At 51.7% G+C, this 20,426-nt stretch overlaps 1 protein-coding gene across 1 annotated transcript in view; it reads right to left on the bottom strand.

Moving 5' to 3' along the window:
- Positions 1 to 16,942, bottom strand: part of CSMD2 (CUB and Sushi multiple domains 2) — a 576,739-nt gene extending 559,797 nt beyond the window's left edge. The window contains exon 1 of the mRNA XM_072974827.1: positions 16,639 to 16,942. Coding sequence (XP_072830928.1) covers positions 16,639 to 16,834 — 196 coding nt within the window. The 5' untranslated portion in view covers positions 16,835 to 16,942. The remainder of the gene's footprint in view (positions 1 to 16,638) is intronic.
- Positions 16,943 to 20,426: the final 3,484 nt, after the last annotated feature.

The following is a 20,426-nucleotide window of genomic DNA, read 5'->3' as shown; positions in this document are numbered from 1 at the left end:
AGTGAACATTTCACGACCTCAACTCAGACAACAGGTGGGAAATAAAGGCAGGCCAGGGCCGCAAGAAGGTGGGAAGGGGGCTAGGGTCCTGAAACAGAGGGCTGAAAGGTAGAAGGGAGGGGCTTGGCTTTCCATGGGCTCCTTACTCTAGGGGCAGATCTGAAGGAGGCCCGGCTCTGCAGTGAACCTGTTCTGGCCCATTGACACAGTCTCCCGTATCTGTTTCCGGGTGGGTGGGAAGTAGGGGGAGAGGGTGGATCAGGGCCAACAGACTGAAACAACTGGCAGTTACGGAGGTATTTTAGGAATAAAAAATAGGGAAAAGAATCCACACCCCTTTTGATAAATGCAGTCTGGTGGAAACGGTGCCTTGAAATACACGTTTCTCGGGAGGAACTCGGAAAATGGGGGAGCATCCCCAGTCATGACACAGTTGGGCTGTGTTGAGGGAGGGAGACATTTAGGGGCCTTGGCCCCTTCCCCCCACCTCGGAGGTCTCAGCACACAGAGGAGGGGGCGTCTCCCTTCCCCTCTGCTAAGGAGGGCTCGGAAGGCAGTTTTGCCCCTTGCCCTGTCCTTCCTCACCCCTCGTCAGGCCCTGTTTTACCAGCAGGCGGGGGCACTGAACTGAAAGTCAAAGCATGCCCACCAGATGCCCCCGTCCTACCTAAAACCAGCAGGTGGATCGGGCCCGTCATTCTCATGCTGAGAGCTGGCCCAGAGGGGGGCACTGTGTGTACTCTGCAGACCCTGTCTCAGTCCTAATTCTGCAGATGACCCTGCATGCTCAGTTGCCAAGATTTACCCTCACAATGGAAGCACCTCGGGGCTCAGACTTGAGCCACGCTCTCCAGCATGGTGGATCAAAGGCTTGTGCTTTGAGGGGTATCAGACACATGCCCAGCTATTAATAAATGAATCAGGACTTTCCCTTCCTCTCAACTAGCACTCCCTGTCCTTATATCCCATCAGTCAGAACCCCAGAAGGGAGGGGGTGCTAGGGACAGGTGTCCTTGGCACATCAGCTTAAACTCCTTCCAAGCCTCCCTCATCCCAAAAGCCTGAGTCTTTGCTGCTTCTTCAAGGGCTGCCAGCTTCTCACCAGTCTCTGTCCTGCCCCTTCCATCCAGAGAGTAAAGCCACTCTCTTTACCTCTCTGACCCAACTATGTGCCACCAACTAGAGGAAGACAAGAATGGATGTGGCAGACCATGCCGTTGCCACTGCTGTTGCCAGAATGCTGGGTCCCACGTGTCCAGGAGCAAAGGGTGGGGCCCGAGCCCCAGCAGCACCAGTGAGGATGAAGGAAGGCTGGGGAGCTATTTGGGAGGTGGAATCCACAAGATTTGATGAGTGAAAGGGAGTGCGTAGGGCTGGAACTCAAGGATGATTCCCAGATTTCTGGCTTAGGAAGATGCACGGAGATGGGTCACAAAAGAATATGAGATGGTCAGATTGCTGGGGTCAAGGGATGTGATAGAGGTGACAACAGAAAGGAAGAATTCAGTACACGGCCTGCTGAGTGTGGGGCCATGGACCATCTGGGTGGTGTGTGGATCTGGAGTTCAGAGGCAAAGTCTTCACCTAAATGTGGGGATTCTTCAGCATTTCGACAGCAGGATAAAGCCACAGGGAGAAATGAATGTAGAATAAAAAGAGAAGTCAGCTAAAGCCGAAGACCTGGAAACACCAATAGGACAGCCAGTTTTAAATGGGAGGGAGTGAGGTCAGTGTCAGATGCTGAAGAGGCGACAGGACAGACGGAAGGGCAACAGACAGGCTGCGGCCAGACTGAGAAAGGTCTAGAAGCCAAGAGAGAGGCTTGGATTTGGGAAACAGGAAGTTGCATGGCGCCCTGGGCTGGAGCACTTCCCCCAGAGTGGGGAGTGTGGAAGCCAGATGACATGACGGGAGCTGAGAAATGCACTGGCAGACATTCTCTCAGGAAGCAGGACCGGGAAAGAAGGAGAGAGACGGAGTGACAGCCAAAAGCAGGTGCAGAGCCAAGGAAGGGGTGTTGTTTAGTGTGTTTTTAAGTTGAAAACAAAGTGTGTTTCTGGGCTAATGGAAAGGAAATAGGGGGAGGGGTTAGAGAAATGAGGAGCCAGGATGCAATTACGGCCACAGTGTTCCTGGGTAGCGCAGGGCATGGCATCCTCAGAGCTTTCCTACTCAAAGTCAGCAGCAGGGTTCATGCAGCCTTAATGTCAATTCTCCTGGGATGTAGGAAACAAGGTTGTTCGGGAGAATAAGTGGGTGAGGCTGCCCCAGAGATGAGAACAGTCCCAAGATAGAGCCTGTGGTTCAGAGTGGCCCAGAGGCAGGGGCAGGATGGATACACCAGGGACTGAGCTGAAGGGGAGAGGCCAGCAAGAGCTGAATCAAGAGAAAAAAAGGAGCAAGGTTGAGTCAGATTAACTTCTGGGTTCAAGATCTGAGGCCTGGGGACATTGGGTAGGTCCAGATATACCCAAATCTACCCTTTACCACCCTATCTGACCCTAATGTCTCCAGACAAATCAGCTCATTTTTTTAAACTAAGGTGTTAATGGCTAACACTTCTCAAAATATTGAATTTAAACAATGTCTTCCAACTCAAAGATTCAGCAACATCAGGATCTTCCTGAAACACAGGTTGACCCAGAGCAGCTATCCCATTGCTCTCCATCAAAAATGTCCACCGCCCCCTTGCCCCCACCTCTCGGCAATCCTTCACCCTGGGAAATCTACCATCATCTGGCACAGCAACAGAAAACAGAAAGGAAATCTGCACTGTCTCTCTGCTGCTCAGAAAGTGGCTTCCAGGGAGTTGAACTGTTCCTGACGACCACCTGATGAGCATTCGTTTACTCACTAAATATTGACTGAGCATCTGCCACCCTCCAGGTACTGTCCTAGGGGCTGAGGACAGGGGAGGTGCATAAAAGAACCCAAAATCTTGTCAGTGGGGCATGGATTTACGTGGACAAAGGGGTAGGAGAGCTGTGCGCTCAGAGCCAGGCAAACATTGACCTTTATGGACAGAGCTGCAAAGCTGCATTTCTAAGAAGCTTCCTAGCAAGACCTTGGGCCACACACTGGAAACCATGGGCCTAGTGTTTCCCAAATTCATCTGATCACGAAATCTTTTTCTCCCAGGGCACTTATTTAATAGTCCTTTTACCTCATTTTCTGAAACCCAAGAAACCCTTGGCCAAATGAATGAATGCATGCATGACCCCCTCCTCCTGGACTCCCAGGGTCTCGTACTTCCTGTCTGAACATCCCTATTTGCATAACCGGCCCTTGGCCTCTGTTGCCTGCAGAGTCCCTGGCTCCGCACAGAGACCACAGACTCCCTAAGTGTCCCTCCACTGGGCTAGGGTGCCTCCCCTGGCGGCTGGGTCCTGCTCCAGCCAGGACCAAACTTGAAGTCCCTGGCCCCACCCTTGGGGACTTCCTCCCCAGTCTCTCCTGACCCCGCTGGGCAGACACGCCTCAGCCTCCCACCCTGCCTCAGTCCTAAGATGCCAGCTGCCTCCTACGAACAGGTCCCACAAAAACGGCATTTCAGTGCTTTGTGTCTGCTCTTTGAGTATTAAATCTGGAATAATAGGAGTTAGGACACAAGAGAGTGAGGATAAGACTCCCCTGAGTGCCTTGCTTTCTCACCTATCAAATCAGAGGTTGGTGGAAGGACGTGGTGAATCAGGAGCTCCAAGCTGTCAGGCCCACCCTGACCCACGGGCCTTCTGTTAAGTGTGCTGAGCAGTTTAGGGATGTGAATGTGGGCCCGTGGGGCTAGTACATTTCCCCACTCTCCTCTGGGGGCGGCCTAATCTCAACAGCACTAATCTGGTCACCTCTGAGGTCCCAGCTCCACCAGGGCAAGGCTGAGAGGAAAGGAGCAGGGAAGGGGAGCAGGAAGCCCTTCATCTGTTGATTCTTGGGCAAGGTCAAGACCAGGGTCATCACAAGGTGAGCAGAGGAGTGGATGGTTGAAGGTCCATCTCAGACCTGGGTGCCTAAGAGGTTCCTGGACAGACCTACCGTGAATCATTATAATAACACGAACTTGTTAGAGATGCAGCCTCCATACTCTGCTCCTTGACACTCAGACCCAGAAGACCAGGGGAGGACCCAGGAATCTATATTTATAACCGAGAAACCTGGGTATAGAGCAGGTTAAGGCTGTGGGCTCTGGAATCAGACTAGGTTTAAATCCAGACTCTCTCCCTCCCTGGCTGTATGGTCTTGAGTGAGTAACTCAATCTCCTTAAATCTCAGTTTTCTCACCCGCAAAACGATCACCTTCTTAGGGGTGTCACAAGGTTTAGGGAGGGGAATGTGCAGCTCTCAGCATGGGGTCTGAGTGTTTCCTAAATTTAGGACAAACTCCAGCTTCCAAGATGATGATCCAGATGCAGGGAGATGCAAACTTGACATCCCCCAAACACAGCTCTCTGCCTTAAGCCTTGGCCCAGGCCACTCCCTCTGCGTGGGGCCTCCTACCCACACGTTACCTGCCTCCAAAGGGTGCCTACTCACTCTTGGACTGAAGCCTGCCCTGCCACCCCTCCCCCTCTGCTACTCCCTTCGAGTTCCCATATAACTGTCCTTGGGGAGGCACTTGGTTCTACATGGTATTTGTATCCCTGACCCTCAGGCCAGGGCCCCTGCGCTAGGTGCTCAGTGAATGTTGCAATGACCCAGACCACTGGCCCTAAGATGGGAGTAGCTGAATGCCTTGAACATTCTCCTGATTCACACAGCTGCTGGGCTGAGGCCTGGTTAATGGAAAGGCCATAGAGAGGGTAGGTCCTAGGTGAGGAAGGGGTGGAGGCAACAGGGTCAAAGCTCAGGAAGAGGCTCAAACTGATGGTGAGGCTGGGGGTGGGGAGTGAAGAGTCCTGGTACCGAGGAAGTAACAGCACAAGGAGGGAGCAGAAGATGACAGGGATGGGAGATAGATGGAGAGGCTGGGAAAGGAGAAGAGAGCAAAACGGAGGAGGTAGAATGACCAAAATGTTGAGGGGCACCTGGACCAGACAGAATAAAGCAGGTCTCCCCACCAGAAGATATGTTGGAATGGCTTGTGGAGTCATCCCCAAGCAGGTAGATTAACTATTTTTATTTCCTTCCTTGAAGAAAGCTGTAGGATGTTCTTACTGAGGCAGGATTAACAGAAGTGTGACTTACAATCCCGATGTGTGGCGGGGGTTTCAGGGATCTTTGACAGTTCTATCAGATGTTTCACCCTCTCTGGGAAGGCAGGCGACGGGGTAGGAAAAACGAGGAAGGAAGAGGATGCCTTCGTCTCCTTCTGGCTGACCTCTCTCCATGGGCTCCAAGCACCCACACCCAGATCTGCCTTCCCCAGCAGGGCCCTCATACACACCCTGCCCTCAGTGTCACCTTGTCCCTTCAGAGACCTGCACCCACCAACCCAGCCGATCGGGCCACACTCCTGCTCCAAACCCTCCAGACTCCTCATTGTCTTTATTCAGATAGCAGACCTTCATCATACTGAACTTCTCCCAGACCTTGAACATGACTTGCTTCCACTCAACCAAGAGTCTGTGTAGATACGTTTCCATTGTAGGACTACTTCCCCCTGCTCGCTGCTATCTACCCCACAAGTCTCAACCTAAACATCACTTGCTCTAGGAGCCCTCCCTGACCCCTTGAGGCTGGACAGTTACCCCTCTTTCTTTCTAATCATGGCAAAGTATAAATAACATAACAGTTACTATATTTAAGTATACAGTTCATTGGCGTTAAGATCATTCACATTGTTGTGCAACCATCACCAGCATCCATCTCCAGAACTCTTTTCATCTTGCACAACTGAAACTCTATTCATTAAACAAAAACTCCCCATTCCCCTCAACACCCCCAGCCCCAGAAACCACCATTCTACTTTCTGTCTCTATGGATTTGACTACTCTATGTACATCCTATAAGTGGAATCATACAATATTTATCCTTTTATGACTGGCTTATTTCACTTACAACATCTTCAAGGTTCATCCATGTTGTAGAATGTAGGATCGCCTTCCTTTTTAAGGTTGAATAATATTCTACTGTATATAGATGCCACATTTTGTTTATCCTCTTATCCGTCAATAGACAGTTGGATATTTCCACCTTTTGGATTTCGTGAATAATGCTGCTATGAACATGCAGGTAGTTGCCTCTCTTACATACCCTCATCTCTGAAGCTTGTCTATGGTCCCCAGTGCATCTGGGAGCTCAGACCCAGCACAGACTCTCCATAGGTGCCTGCAAAAGGACTGAGAAATCCCTCACAGTCTCTAAATGTGGCACCTATCAAGTAATTAATTTGTACTTTAACTGGTACCTTCTGAAAACACAGGGCCATGAGCCAGAAGAAAGACATCCTATAGGATTTGGGAGCCCATATGGACAGGAAGACTCTGGGACTCCTCAAAGTCCTCCATACGGAGAGCCAGTCCTGTAGGAGGGAGAACCCCGGTGGGCCTGGGGACCCACCCTCCTCCTTAGCTCATCAGTACTCCCATATGTCCTGATTTCTGCCTTCCACAGAACGTTGATGGATCTGACAACATCAAAATGAAGCATTTCTGTCCAAAGAAAGACATCATAAACAAAACAGACAGATGAAAGATTGGGAGACATTCTTTGTAACCTCTAAAACTGACTGAGGGCAATATCTGGAATATAAGAGGAACTTCAACAAATCGACCTCAAATTTTTCTAAATTAAGACAGGAAGTCCAACTTTAAAATAGGCAAAGAAGAGGGACGGGTATAGCTCAGTGGCAGAGCACATGCGTAGCATGCATGAGGTGCTGGGTTCAATCCCCAGCACCTCCATTAAATAAACAAACAAACAAACAAACCTAATTACCTATCCGTCCAAAAAGAGCGAAGAATATGAATAAGCAATTCACAAAATGAGAAGCTCAAACAGCTAACAAGCATACAAGAGATATTCAAACTTATCAGTAATCAGAGAAACACAAAATAAAACAAAACAATGAGATGGCACCTTAAACTTATCAGAATGGCAAAATTAGAAAGGTGGACAATATAAGATACTGGTGATGAATGACATGGGGAGACAGAAACTCTCGTGCACTCTTAGTGGAAATGAGCCCTAGCTCAACCTTTCTGGAAAACATTATGGTAGAACTGCAAAATCAGCATTAACCCAGGGATCCCAATCCTCCATTTGTATAGCCCAGAGTTATTCTCACGCAGGGTCCCAAGACAGCATGAACAAGGATGTTCTTCAGAACTTCATGGGTAGCCAGGAGGAGCTCCAGACAAGCCAGGGGTCTATTCCCAGGGGAGGGGATTCACAGAATGTGATGGATGCACAACTCAATGCAACGCAGGACTAGACACCGACAAGGAGCAGGGCTAGATCTCTTAAATCTTAGTGCTAAATAAATAAAGCAAGAAATTAGATGAAATTTATAGTTTACTATCCTTTATGTAAATTCACATAGGCACACAAAACAACCCTACATATTTTATAAAGATCCATGCATATTTCAAGATACATATAATATTAGAGTGGCTACTGATGGGGAAGGCAATAACAATCCTGGGGTTGGGGATAAAGGGAAGAAGAGTTTTCAAATAAAATAAAGAGAGGAGCCTTTTGTAGACAGATGATCATAAAGTGCAATGCTCAAAAAAAAAAAAAAAGCAGAAAACGAAAAATACCCGACAGTGTCTTCCACATGACGGGGAAAACTATCCTTGTAATATTTTCCTCTCTCCATGTTGCCTGGAACAAACCGACACACGAGATGTGAGTCCCAGTGGTCCTCGAACACAAGGAGTTTTCATCTTACTAGAGTTAAAAGGCCTCAGGGCAAATCTTGTCCCCTGGATGGATGTGTTAGTGAAAGTGAAGTCCCAGCAGTCAGCTCCCCGAGACTGGACTCAGTGATGCTGCCCCGGGTGGGTGGGCGGGGAGAGGGGAGGCTGCAGTAGACGTCTGATGGGTGGTAAATGGGAATTGTCTGTATTCTTCCTTTCAAGTTCTCAGGATCAGCCACTTGGAGGGTAAGAATGGATCAGGGCCAGGAAGCTCAGCCAGTCCATCCTCCCTCACCCACTACTACCCCTACGCCCTGAAGCCTAGCCAGGCAGGCTGTCTACAGAAGTGAGGAGATTTGCATCCCTAGAGTGTCAAGCCAGCCTGGCCACTGGGCAGGATCTCCCATTGGATGGGGCTTAGACAAGTGACCTATCCTAAAATCTCTGGATCCTTTTTGTCTTGTTGATTAAAGAGCTTCCAAGTCCAGCATTACATAGACAAGGTGGGTATTATTATCCCCATTTTACAGGGAAAGAAATGCAGGCCCAGGAAGTTGAAATGAGATGAAGAGGCACGACCAAGGCTGGAGGACTAGTTTCCTGACTCTCAGGTCAAATTTCAAGACATAGATCAAATGTATCAGAACATTTTCCTTCCAGCCATGGATCTGCTGTGGGTCAGCCCTTCTAGGACTGCACCAATGACAAGGGCCAGGAAAGAGGGCTACACAGGTCCCTGGGAGGAGGGATGCCAGCCTGGAGGTGGCAGTTTTCAAGCCAGGAAAATTTTACCATGGATTGAAAATGAATCATTAAACTTTCACCTCATTCTTATTGCCAAGTAACGTGCCAGACACCCACATATCATCACCGAGCCTCACCCAATCTCTCAGCCTTTCTCCATCCTTGACTCCCACCCCTGACATGACAATGGAGGGAGCAGTGAGGGTCAGTAGGTGGTAAGTAAGATTCAGGCTGGGGTGGGGAGTCAGGCAGCAACCCACAGACGAACCTCCAGGGGCCTGAGTCAACCCTACCACACTTGCTCATCTCTGAAAGGACCATCAATCATCCTGCAGAAAATGTCTGCGCAGTCTCTGATAATACACTTGTACCTCAAATGGTCTCAATTCCAAAGTCTCTGCTATCTCCCTTTTAACTCACCACTGTCACACTTGCTTACTTTCAATCAATAAATAGATGGAGCTCCTTAATAATGGACCTTATTCTATTTCCCATTTGAAAACCAAGAAGATGGACACACAATTTTTTGAGGTTTCTGGATGATAATTGCACTTAACTGAGTATAAATGGGACATGGGCAGGGAGGAAGGAGGGCTATTTGTGCCGCAATATGAGCTCTTATTTTCTGCTCCAGACCACATGGGAGATTCTCAAATAAATTTTAAGAGTTATCCTGTTACTCTCAGTAGTTTTAACTATACATACATTATTTTTAGCATCATAAGAGTTCCTCATAACGATGATTTTCAAGGGTAGGATTGACATCTCCTTAGAGATCAATTCAGTTTAAAACCTTCCCACAATACAGAACCAAATAGGTAGAAAGGGAAGGGCAGTTTCCAGTGGGGAGACTCCTCCAAAGAGGGGGCCACAGAGGTGAATCCCTCCACCACCCAGAGCTTTGCTTTCTGTGGGCACAGGCATCCCACCAGCTCTAGGCTGGGCACAGTGCCCTTCTCTGATGCTGGGCTTGTCACGGGATGCACTGGGGCTCCTGGCATGTGCCTGGCATACTTCTCTGATAGGGTTCATGGTGGTGGCTACACAGGACTTCTAATTTCTCCCTGAAGAATGACCCTTAACAGCAGGAGAGTGGAGTTGCCAGTATTTTAGGATCTACACCAAGGCAGGGACCAAGGGCTACCCACCTGCAGGGAATTTCACAGTTCAGGCAAATAAGGAACTGGAGGAAGATGCAGGAGCTACAATAATGTAAAGCAGGTTAACTTATTTCTGGTGCCCTTTTTCATTTCCCATCTCCTCATGGAGCCCACTCAACTGGCTGTATAATCCCACCACATCTCCCAGCACCCCATCCCAATTCACCCACCCAAGCCAAGCCACCCCCATACATCTTGACTTACTCCCTTCTCACCCCATCCCACCACAACACATTCACCTCCACTCCACCATGTCCCAATTGCCATTCCACCCCAACCCAACTCGCCCCATCCCATCCCATCCCATCCCATCCCATCCCAGTCCATCTGACTCATTCCTACCCCACTCCAGTCCATCCTATCCTAGTCAGTCCCCTGAATACTCTAGATCTTACCTTCTCAATCCCACCTCCAAGCATATTTTACTCAGTCCTATTCCATTTCAATCCTCTACCCACCTTAGTCCATCCCAATTCATTCTATCTATCCCATCCCAATACGTCCCAATCCACTTTTGATCCCACCCCAACTCACTCCTTCCTACTTGATCTCAATCCACCTCGTATTATCCTATTTCTCCCATCCCACCCCATCATCTTCCATTTCATCCCCTCCTCTCTCATCCCCTGCTTGGCCAAAGTTCTCATTTGTGATTGTATCTAGGGCATGACCACTTTTCATGTCATGTGAAACTACACAAGAAAGCCAAAGGGCCCCAAAGATCTAAGAGCTAAGTGTGTATTTGGGTGGGACAGGAGAAAAAAAACAAACAAACATAGTCTCATCTTTAAAGGTAGGTTATGAAAAGGTAGGCCAGGGGGTTGAGCTCCCAAGAATCCAGAAAGAAAATAAATATGAGTTTCATGCTTCTCTTAATATACAAGAGCCAGGAAAGAGCTCTAAGAACCAAACCATCATTTTCAAGTTGAGAAACTCCCACACTGCAGAGCCTACTGTGGGTCCAAGGGAAAGCCAAGTTCTATTCAAAGCCAGTGAATCCTGAGACAGTGTCTCTGTGAGGTGGAAAACTCTGAAACAATCCTCCATTTGCAGGTTCACCCAGATGTTCCCCTGCTGTCGTGGAAAATCTCTGCAGCAGGCAGAGAGGAGGGCTTGGAGGCCATAGCCCACTCAGAGTGAAACCCAAGACAGGCAGTGTCAGTGACATACTCCCACCTCTAGAGGGAGCTAGAGGGCCCTCCCTGTTTACCCCTCTAGGAAGAGGAGCACAGATAAGGGCTGATGAGTGGGTGAGTTGGCCAGGTTCTAAGGGGTCGTGTTTTCTTTTCAGTGGGAGGAGCAAAGAGGAAAGACTCCTGCTGATGCATATGGTGGCATCCTAGAGTGACACAGAATTAGAGCTTTTCTTCTTATAACCGGCTGCTGCAGAAGGCAAGTGGGCAGTAGGAGTAGCCGCAGTAGTAGAGGCAGCATCTAACACACCCCGAATGCCAACGTTTTTCATGAATTAAAAGGATAGGCCCTAGAATCAGGTAGCCCCGAGATTCAATCCCTCCTTCTCTCCTAGCTTCTCTATAACCTTGGCCAAAGGCTTAATTTCTGAGCCTCAGTCTTTTCAAATATGACATCATAGTGCTTGCATTGTTGTGAGAATTGAATGGTCACGTCTATAAAGCACTCAGCCAGCACTCAGTAAAGGAGAGCTATTATTAGTCATATGCAGAAGGACCTGGTCATATGCCTCCCACCTGGGGGATGCCCCTTCACCACTACCCTCTCCTCCAAGCCCCTTGCCTTGGGAATGCCCAAGAGGGCAGTCAGAGAGGAAGGGAGCCTGGGGCTCCAAGAACCTGCCTGATCCTTTCAACAGGTGTTTATTGAGTGTCTGCTATGTGCTGTGATCCGGACCACTCTGCTCGCCTGAGTTCATAGAGCCTTAGGGAATAAAGGCGGGCATTGTCTCATTCAGCATTCCCATACAACCTGATGAGTTTTACAACAGGAGGAGTTTGCCACCCTGGGGAGTTGTGAAAGCCCACAGCAGAATTCAGCTGAGATGGGTGTTTAGGACTCGAAGCAAATCCAGGATGATTTTGCAGTCACCCCCCAAGAGCTGTGGGGGAGACAGATGGACCACGGCTGCTTGAAGAGGTAGAGGTTTGGGATCCAGGCCTCAAGGGCACAAAAGCAGCACAGCAGAAGTGACGGGGGCAGTCCAACGGGAAAAGCGGGACTGAGACAGGCAGCCTGGGGGCAAATAAAGAGTCCAGGACTGTAGCACCAGCTGGATCTCCTTAGAAATCAGATAACAATGTGATTACCAGTAGAGGATTCAGGATCAGGCAGACCTGGCTTCAGTCCCTGGCGTGGCCACTGACTGGTTGTGTCGCTAAGTTATATGTCCTCTCTGAACCTACTTCTCTGTGTATAAAATAGGGACAATAATATTGCTAGCCTCACCGGGTTGCTGTGAGGACTGAGTTAATACATGCAAGCGCTTGGGACGGTGTCAGCACACGGTGAGGACTCAGCGCACATCAGCTGTTAGTGTTACTCCCCTGGGAACCCGGACTGCTTTCTGAGCAGGGAGAGTGGAGAGGAATGTTGTGAGGGCACATAGACCTCCTGGCCTCAGTCCTTTGTTCCTGATCCAGCCCCATCTTCCACTTAATAGGCACATTCAATAGGCATGTTCTGGGCGTGTCGCACTTCTGATTTCTAATCCTTCCCAAAATGCAGAGATGAGTAGTCCCTTTTGTGGGTGGGCAACCTGAGCTTTGGAGAGGTCTGAAGATCAGCTAGTTTTCCAACAAGGAACATCTGACTCTGCTGAGTCATCAGATTCCCTTAATCCTGCTGGCGTGACAATGATGTGTGAAACAGAAGCAGGTAAGACTCGTGAGGCAAGGTGGTGTCGCTGAAGCCACCTGCTGGACTCTCCTGCACACACCCAAACCTTGTAGTGGCCGAGCCCCAGCCATCTGGTTCTCCAGGGCCCTTACACATCACGTTAGCCTCACCTTCAACAAAGCCACACAGTCACCCCAGATATGGTCAACACTCTGCTGTAGTCAGCTAATTTAAAAAAAAAAAAAAAAAACCATAAACCCACAGCTCAACTGTAGATGAAAAACGGAAATTCAAGTCCATACGCTGGTGCCTTTCCTTGGTGGAGGCAGGTGTATACGCAGGGCTTGTTGCTGCACTGGTTCTAGAACCTAAGATGCTATCTTACCAGTCTGTGGCGTTTGGTCCTGGAGCAGGGGTGGGGGAAACAACTGGGGATCAGGTGCCTTTGTCATCTTATTACTTCGGCAAATCATCTGGCTTCCTTGATCCCCAAAACCCTTGATTTACATTTATCAGTCCCTAGAAAACTGTCCAAGAAAAAAAAATATTTTATAAATCATCTGCTGATTTTACCACCATCTATCAGGCACCAGTTCTATGCCAGGTCCTGACCTGGGTGCTGGAGATACCAAAAGAAATAGAGCACTGTCCTTGCCTTCAGGAAGCTCACGGTTCAATCTGCGAGGCAAATAAATAACTACTTTGAATACAATTCAACCAGTACTGTCATCAGACACTAGGGATGGTCAGTGCTCTTGTTTGTAAGAGACCTCCAGAAACAAGCAAAGAAAGGAGGGGTTTTTTTGCTGGGTTTTTTTTTAAGAATTTGGTATTTGACTTTTTTTGAAAGCAATGAAGTGGTTAGCATGGGAAAAATCAGAACTTTGTCGGAATTCCTTATACTTACAGTTTACTATTGCCTTTGTTTTAAATGACTTATTAAGGAAACGGGGAGCGTAACAGCCTTCTCAACGCTCAGAGCTTCTTAATCCAGAGAAAAGTAGCGAGGCTTAAAAACAAGTAAGAGAATGAAACTGACAAAACTTGACGGCCACTTGATAAGAAAGGAGTTGAGGACAACCCTAAGGTTCCTGGCTGGGTAACTGGGCGGCTGCAGGTAACACCAGCCTACGTGGGGAATGCTGGAGGTTTAGGTGAGGAGCTAATGAGTTTGCTTTGGAAGGGAAACATCTAGGTGAAGATATTCAAGAGTCAGCCAGATATATGGGCTGTTTAGATCCAGAGCTTCTGTGGGCTGGGAAGCCAACAGACATATATCAGGAGAAGCATCTTGGCAGGAGAGATCTGTCTGGAAGCTTCAGAGTGTGGAAGTGGAAGAAATGGGCCTGGATGAGCTCACCCAGACAGTGGTGAAAGGAAATGAGGAAAAGCATAAGGAATGGAAAGCTGCAGGAAACCACACTTTCAGGAGGGAGTAAGTGCTACTATTAGAAACTGGGAAGGAACAGCCAAGAGGCAGGAGAACAATCAGCCAAGCACGGTGTCCCAGAAGCCCAAAAAAGAGAAATTTGGAAAGAAGTAATCCAGATTGTTCACAGTCACAGATAAAGGAAGAATAAGAAAGAAAAAGTAGGTGGCTTTGGCAATTAGGGTGGTCACCCATGATCTTTCCTAGAGAGTTTCAGTTCTGGGGACAGAAGCCAAAAGGCAGGGCATGAATAGTCGCAGATAAAGCAAGTTGAAGACCCCTTTGAAGAGAGTTGACTTGTAAAAGAGAAAGAAAGATGGGATGGTAGCCAAAAAGGTCAATATGGCCAAGCAGTCTGGTTGGCCTGTTTTCTATTAAAGATTAAGTTGTTTATAAGCCAAGGGGAAACAGAAGAAGGGAGAGCAGGTCTCTCTAGAGATGCTGGGGGTGGGACACAGATGAAAGGGGTGAGGAGGCTCCCCCTTTCAAATCCTATATTCATTTTATCCAGTCTTCACTGGCCAAGGAAGGGAGATGGCTCAGTCCTGAGTGTCTCTTAAAGTCAACAGTGTGGGGAGAACACAAAATAAATGTACTTCCCCCTCAAATGTGCCAAATCCTGCCGTCATCTGTCACCAAGCCCGTTTCCAAATCTCTGCTGCTTGCAAGGCCAAACAGCACATCTACATGCGGGAAGGGTTTAAAAAGAAATGCACTGCAAGCATGGGAAGCCAGAGCAGGGAAGCCAGAGCAGGCCTGCCAGAGAGCAAGGACCTCCTCCCCCAAGGCACTCTGCATCCCCAGCCCCAAGTTCTCTGCTGACCAAAGAGCTTCAAGCCCTTGGACCTCTACAAGGCAGGATTCCAGCACAGCCCAGCAGTGTGCAAGCTCTGGTGAGTCGGCCCTTTTCTTTCCCTGAGGGCATGACATACCCAGGGGGCAGGGACAAATCTAGCCAGAAAACCAGTTGGATGGTATTAGGGGCAATCTCAGGTCTGCTAAGCCACAGCAGGGTCCACACCTGGACAAATGTCTGAGAGGCCTCACAGCCGGTAGCAGCGGTACCCCCATCGCCCATGTGACAAGTCTGGGTGACCAGCGGCGTCGTTAAGAGTGCAGCCACCCAGTGGGTGTGGGTGTGCGCGAGGCCTGAGCTCCGAGGCACGCGCACCGCGGGCGCCCCTCTCTGGGTGTCGGCGGCTATGACTGTTAGCAGAACCTGAGAAAGTCCGGTCAAGCAAGGATGGGAGAGCTAGGGCTGGCTCAGGGCGCCCTTTTTGACCAGCAACCTTAACATCTCAGGCCAAGCAGCTGGCGACACGATTTGCGGGGACGGGCTCACAATATCCTGGAGCCCAGAGCAAACCTAAGAGCTCGCCAAGGAAGGGTCGCACTTTCCAAAAGGGGGGCCCAGGTCTTTGAGGGGCTGAGGCCAAGCCTTCAAACGTTCAGACAGTGATTTAAAAAAACTAAATAAATAAATAAGTAAATTTTAAAAACTAACACGACTCCAGGCCAAAGGCGCCCTAAGTCCAAGCTTGGGCAGCAGGTGTTACGGGTTTTCTCTCCTAGTGGGTGTCAGCCTCCGTGCTAAATGAAAATTCGGCCCCAGGCATCGCCCGTTGGACCCGTCCCCAACCGGGGACGCGGAACTTTCTAGGCTGTGGCTAGAGCCGAGTCTCAGAGAGGTGCTGGGGATAAAGTGGGAGGGCACCAGACAAGGCCAGTGGTCCCCAGTGGGGACTGGGTTCTCTCGAAGGTCCGCGTGCCTTCTCAGTCCGCAAGCTGCAGCCAGACATCGGCGAAGTTCCGGGACTCCCCGCACCCGCCGGGCCTGCCCCCCTCCCTGACCCGGTCGCCGGGAGCAAGTCCCGCCGTCCGCGCCGCCGCTGCCGCAGCCCCGGCGCTCGGCTGCAGCAGGGCGCGGGAAAGGGCACTTTGGCGCGGAGTGAGAACCGAGGGGAATGTGGCGGCGCGGAGCCTGGCGGCGACACTCCCTCCCCCGCCCCCGGGCACAACCCCCGCCCCTGCCTGCCGGTCGCTCCGCACCCTCCAGCCCCCACCTGAGTCCTCTGGCACAGCGTGCTCGGGACCCCTACCCACCTTACCCCCTCCTAGCCCAGAGCGCCGAGGGAGGAGGACACTTGGGGAGAGGGGTGGCGGCCGCAGTCTCCGGGCGGCTCTGACGGGGGCGCGGGGCTTCAGTCCGGAGAAAATGGGCGGGGGCAGGGAAGGGCAGACCCTGCAGACGCGGAAATGGGGAGGGGGCGCGCCATTCCTCTCCAGCACCCAGGACGGGTGTGCCAACCAGGATTGGCAGGCGGGGAGGGCTCCAGGAAAGTTTATCGGGGGAAAGCCTAGCGCCTTGGGGGCTGGGAGGCTGAAGAAACTGAAGCCACGGTCCAGGCGCCCCGCAACCCCGGGCGGGGATGTCTCTCTCCCAGGCCCCCACACCGGCCGGAACCCGCCAAGTTGCGGCTGGGGTTGGGGGTAGCATTGGTGGTGAGGGTGGCGGTGAGGACGGTTGAGGGTGAGGGGAGAATGGGGAGCGACAGAGGCGAGGATGAACAGGAGGGTGGGCGTTTGGGAGGGCGGGAGGTTAAGGGGGAGGGCGGAGGAAGGGACAGGGACGGGGTCGGAGATGAGCGGGCTCGGGTGGGGCGCGCGGCGGCCGCCGGCTCCCCGGCGCAGCCGGACTTACCCGCGGCGGCCGAGGCGCTGAGAAGCCCCCAGCCCAGCAGCAGCAGCAGCGGCGGCGGCGGCGGCGTTGGCGGCGGCGGCGGGCGGCCCCAGCGGCTCCCCGCGCCCGGCACGAGCGCCGAAATCCCGGCTTTGCCGCGAGCCCTCCCCGCGGGGCAGCCGCAGCGCCCCTGCTCCCGTCCCCGCGAGCGCGGCATGGCGCGGCCGGCAGCGCCGAGGGAGAGGCTCAGCTCGCCGCTGAGGAGAAAGGAGGTCAGGAGAGCTCTGGAGCTTTTTCTGCTCGGAAAAAATCCCGGTACGCGGGAGCCCTGAGCTTCTGCGGCTGGAATGAACCAAGTGTCCGCCCGGCCGGGGAGAGGCGCGCTGCGCTCTCGGAAATGACTCGCTCCAATCCCGCTTCGCGGGGTTCGCGCCGGGGGGCGGGGGGGTTGAATTATCCCCGGATTAATCACTCCGGAGCCGCTTCTTCGCCGCTCCAAATGCTGGGGGTGGAGGCGCAGCAAAGGAAAAAAATATTGGGGGGGTGGGTGTTCCTCTTCAGCGCCACCTCCACCTCCAGACAAACCACAAATTACATCTAAAGGGTTGTTTATTCCTGTTTGTTTTACAATTGACCAGTTTCTTTTAAGTTCAGTCCTCTCGTTTCCATTTATAAGATCACCCATTAATACACCCCCCCTGTACACACACGCTCGCACACACACAGTGTTACTGACACACAGGCACTCACAGGCGTGCACACACACACACCCACACACACACACACATACACACACGCCTCTTCCACGTTTGGAAATTGGAATACTGTCTCGGGAAAGGTAACCAAAGAAGGACGCGGTTCCCCAAGTCACGGCTCTTACAAGCTGATCTTGGGTGGTGGCTTTGAACTTGCAATCTGGGCCGGGGGGCGATGCTTACTAGCCCCCATTGGCAGTAGCCTCCTACCCTATTCGAAGAGTAGGATGTGTGTGCTTAGACCCAGGATTAAGAACTGGAGGGAGGGTGGGGTGGGGGTGGGGGTGCTCATTGGTTTGGCTCTGTAAGGTCCTTCCCCTATCCTAAGGCAAAACCTCGGGATGGAGAGAGGAGAGCGTGCGTGCGCTTGGGTGGGGGGGGGGTGAGGGGGTAGATGAGGTTGGTGGAAGGACGGTACAAGAGTAACTTGTACAATTTATCCTCAAAATTAAATAACTGGGCCCTGCTTCTTCTGCCTTACCCTCCCCCTCCCAGCCATGGACCCAAACCAGACGAGTTTCTCCCAATGGCGTGAGCCCCTCCCCACCTCTTCCCAGTCGCCGCTGCCGCCAGGCCCCAAGGACTCAGAGTCGGTCCCCACCCCATCCCCCACCCCAACTCAGTCGCTGTCTCAGTCTGGTCTCTCCTAGGCTTCTCCGTCAGTCACGATGGCTCCTTCACTGTCTACGCCAAACTCTCGGCGGAAGAGAACAGACGCTGCTGGGGGGGAGGAGGGGTATGGCGGGGTCGGAGGTTGGGGGGACGCGGAGGGGCAGGGCCTTGGGAGGAGGTCCCCGCCTGCACGTCCCGCGGCGGAAAGGCGCTAGCGGGTGAGCACCCACCCCTTTGCCCGAGGCACCCGGGAGAGGCTGCGCTAGGGGCTTAGTGGCGTTGGCAAGCCGGAGCTCTGGTATCCTCGAGCCCGGGGGGCAATGGTCTGTGGTCGGTGGGGCCTGGGAATTTCCGGGGAAGAGCACAGAAAGGGCTATGGGTTTGTCGACCCCGAGTGGGTAAGGCGGTGGACAGGGCCGGAGGAGTAGACGCTTGTCCTTTCTCCCCAAGAAGAACTTGCCCCCTGGAGCCACGATCTTCCAGCTTCCGTGATGCCCGTCTCCTTCCTCCACCCCAAGTTGTTCAGGCTTCCCGGTATGAGCTCATCCCGCAGCTGGGGAGCCAGCCCGGTGGCCCCGGGCCGGTGAGCTTCCTCAGAATCGTCCGGCCCCCTCCCCACCCCCTACACGGGGGCTTTCTCGCCCCTCCTGACGCCGCTTCGCTGATTGCCAAGGACCGACCAGAGCGGCCAGAACTCCACAGTGAAAGGCCTGCTTTATGTCTCCCGAGCAGCGAGGAGGGGGCTCTTTGCTTCTCATTGTCCAAGCCCAGCCCCCAAAAGAGAGGGCTCAGCCAGCCAAGCCTTGGCCTTCCCGGTGCTGGAGAAGAGAGAGGGACTGGCTGGGCCATCAGTGGGTGGCAGCCTTGAGGGGTGGGGGCTGTTGGCGGGGCCCTCTCTGGGGGAAAGCCCAGGCTCCTAAGCTTGGGCATTTCCCCGCTCCTCCAGAGAAAGGAGCTGGCAGAGCCCCAGCCCTCCCCTGCAGCCCACAGCTGAGCAGAGGGGACTCTGGGCTCCTCCGTAATTCTGGAGCTCCAGGCCAGTGGACTCCCCCCGCCTTTCTCAGCCCCAGAACTTTGCTCAGTGGCTGCAACCCACAGCTGATGTTTACCCCGGAACCCTCCCTGGCAATGCGACATTTGTCATCCTTCTCCCTGGGGGCTGTAGAGGGCAGGGACACCCTTTTTATCCCTGTCACCAGCCCAGCCACTCACTTCCTCCACCATTCCTCCCTTTCTCTGATCATTTTGGGTCCACATACATTTACTGGGGCCTCCAGAGCTCTGGGCCCTGTGCCAGCCTGTGCTGTGGGCAACGCGGAGATGCACAGTGTGTGGTCCAGCGTGGGAGGATGTGGGGCAGAGATGGAAACCCTCACACAACCCATAAAGTCAGGTGGTGCTAATCACCACGACAGAAAAGGCATGTTACAGAGATGTATCAAGACAATAAGTTTTTCCTGGATGTAGGGGATCATAAGGCTACTTTAAGAAGGGAAGTAGGATTGGGGCTGGACCCTGAGGCCTAGAGAGAGACTTTGACAAGGTGAAGATTGATTTCCTCAACAAATATTAGTTGAGCATCATTACATGCCATACACTGAGCCAGGTATACACCCGAGTGAACTGTCCCTGACTTGATGAAGGTGATAAATAAACAATTATATACAAAGTTACTAATTAAAGATGGTATGGTGAAAAAGTTCATGGTGCTTTAAGAAGGAATACATGTGGCATGTTTTAAATTGGTGGTCTAGGAAGGCCTCTATGAAGTGGTGACCCTGAAGGTGGGATTGAATATTAAACAAAACAGCCATGCAAAGTGTTGGGAAAAGGAAGGACAAGGCCTGGAAAAGAGAGGGGGACTGAGGAAGGAGGCTGGGTCTGGGTCAAGGGGAATAAGAGGAGACACCTAAGAGATAAGAGAGGGGATAGAGCCAGAGCCATATGGTGCAGGGTCTCCTAGGGGATGGTGAGGAGTTTGGACTTCATCTTAAGCGGGGAGAAATACGAGGTGTATTCACTTGCTAGGGCTGCCCCTGTCACAAAGTACCACACACTATGTGGTAGATATAACAGAAATTTATTATCTCACAGCTCTGGAGGCTAGAAGTCTCCAGATCAAGGTGTTGACAAGATTGGCTCCTTCTGAGTCGCCTCTTCTTGAGTTGTAGATGGCTGTCTTTTCCTTACATCTTCACAGGGTCTTCCCTCTGTCCACATCTGTGTCCAAATTTCCTCTTCCGGTAAGGACACCAGTCATACTGGATGAGGCCCCACCTTACAGGTTGAGTTTTAACTGAATTACGTCTTTAAAAACCTGTCTCCAAATATACTCATATTCTGAGGTCCTAGAGGCTAGGACTTCAACATAGGGATTTTGGAGGGACACAGTTCAGCCCATAATAGGAGGGAGGACATTACAGGTGGAGGGTGGAGGGAGGA

This window comes from Vicugna pacos, chromosome 13 (genome assembly GCF_048564905.1).
Source record: "Vicugna pacos chromosome 13, VicPac4, whole genome shotgun sequence".
Taxonomy (NCBI): domain Eukaryota; kingdom Metazoa; phylum Chordata; class Mammalia; order Artiodactyla; family Camelidae; genus Vicugna; species Vicugna pacos.
Note: the sequence above shows the minus strand (reverse complement) of the source record. Positions and strands in the feature narration are given on the sequence as shown.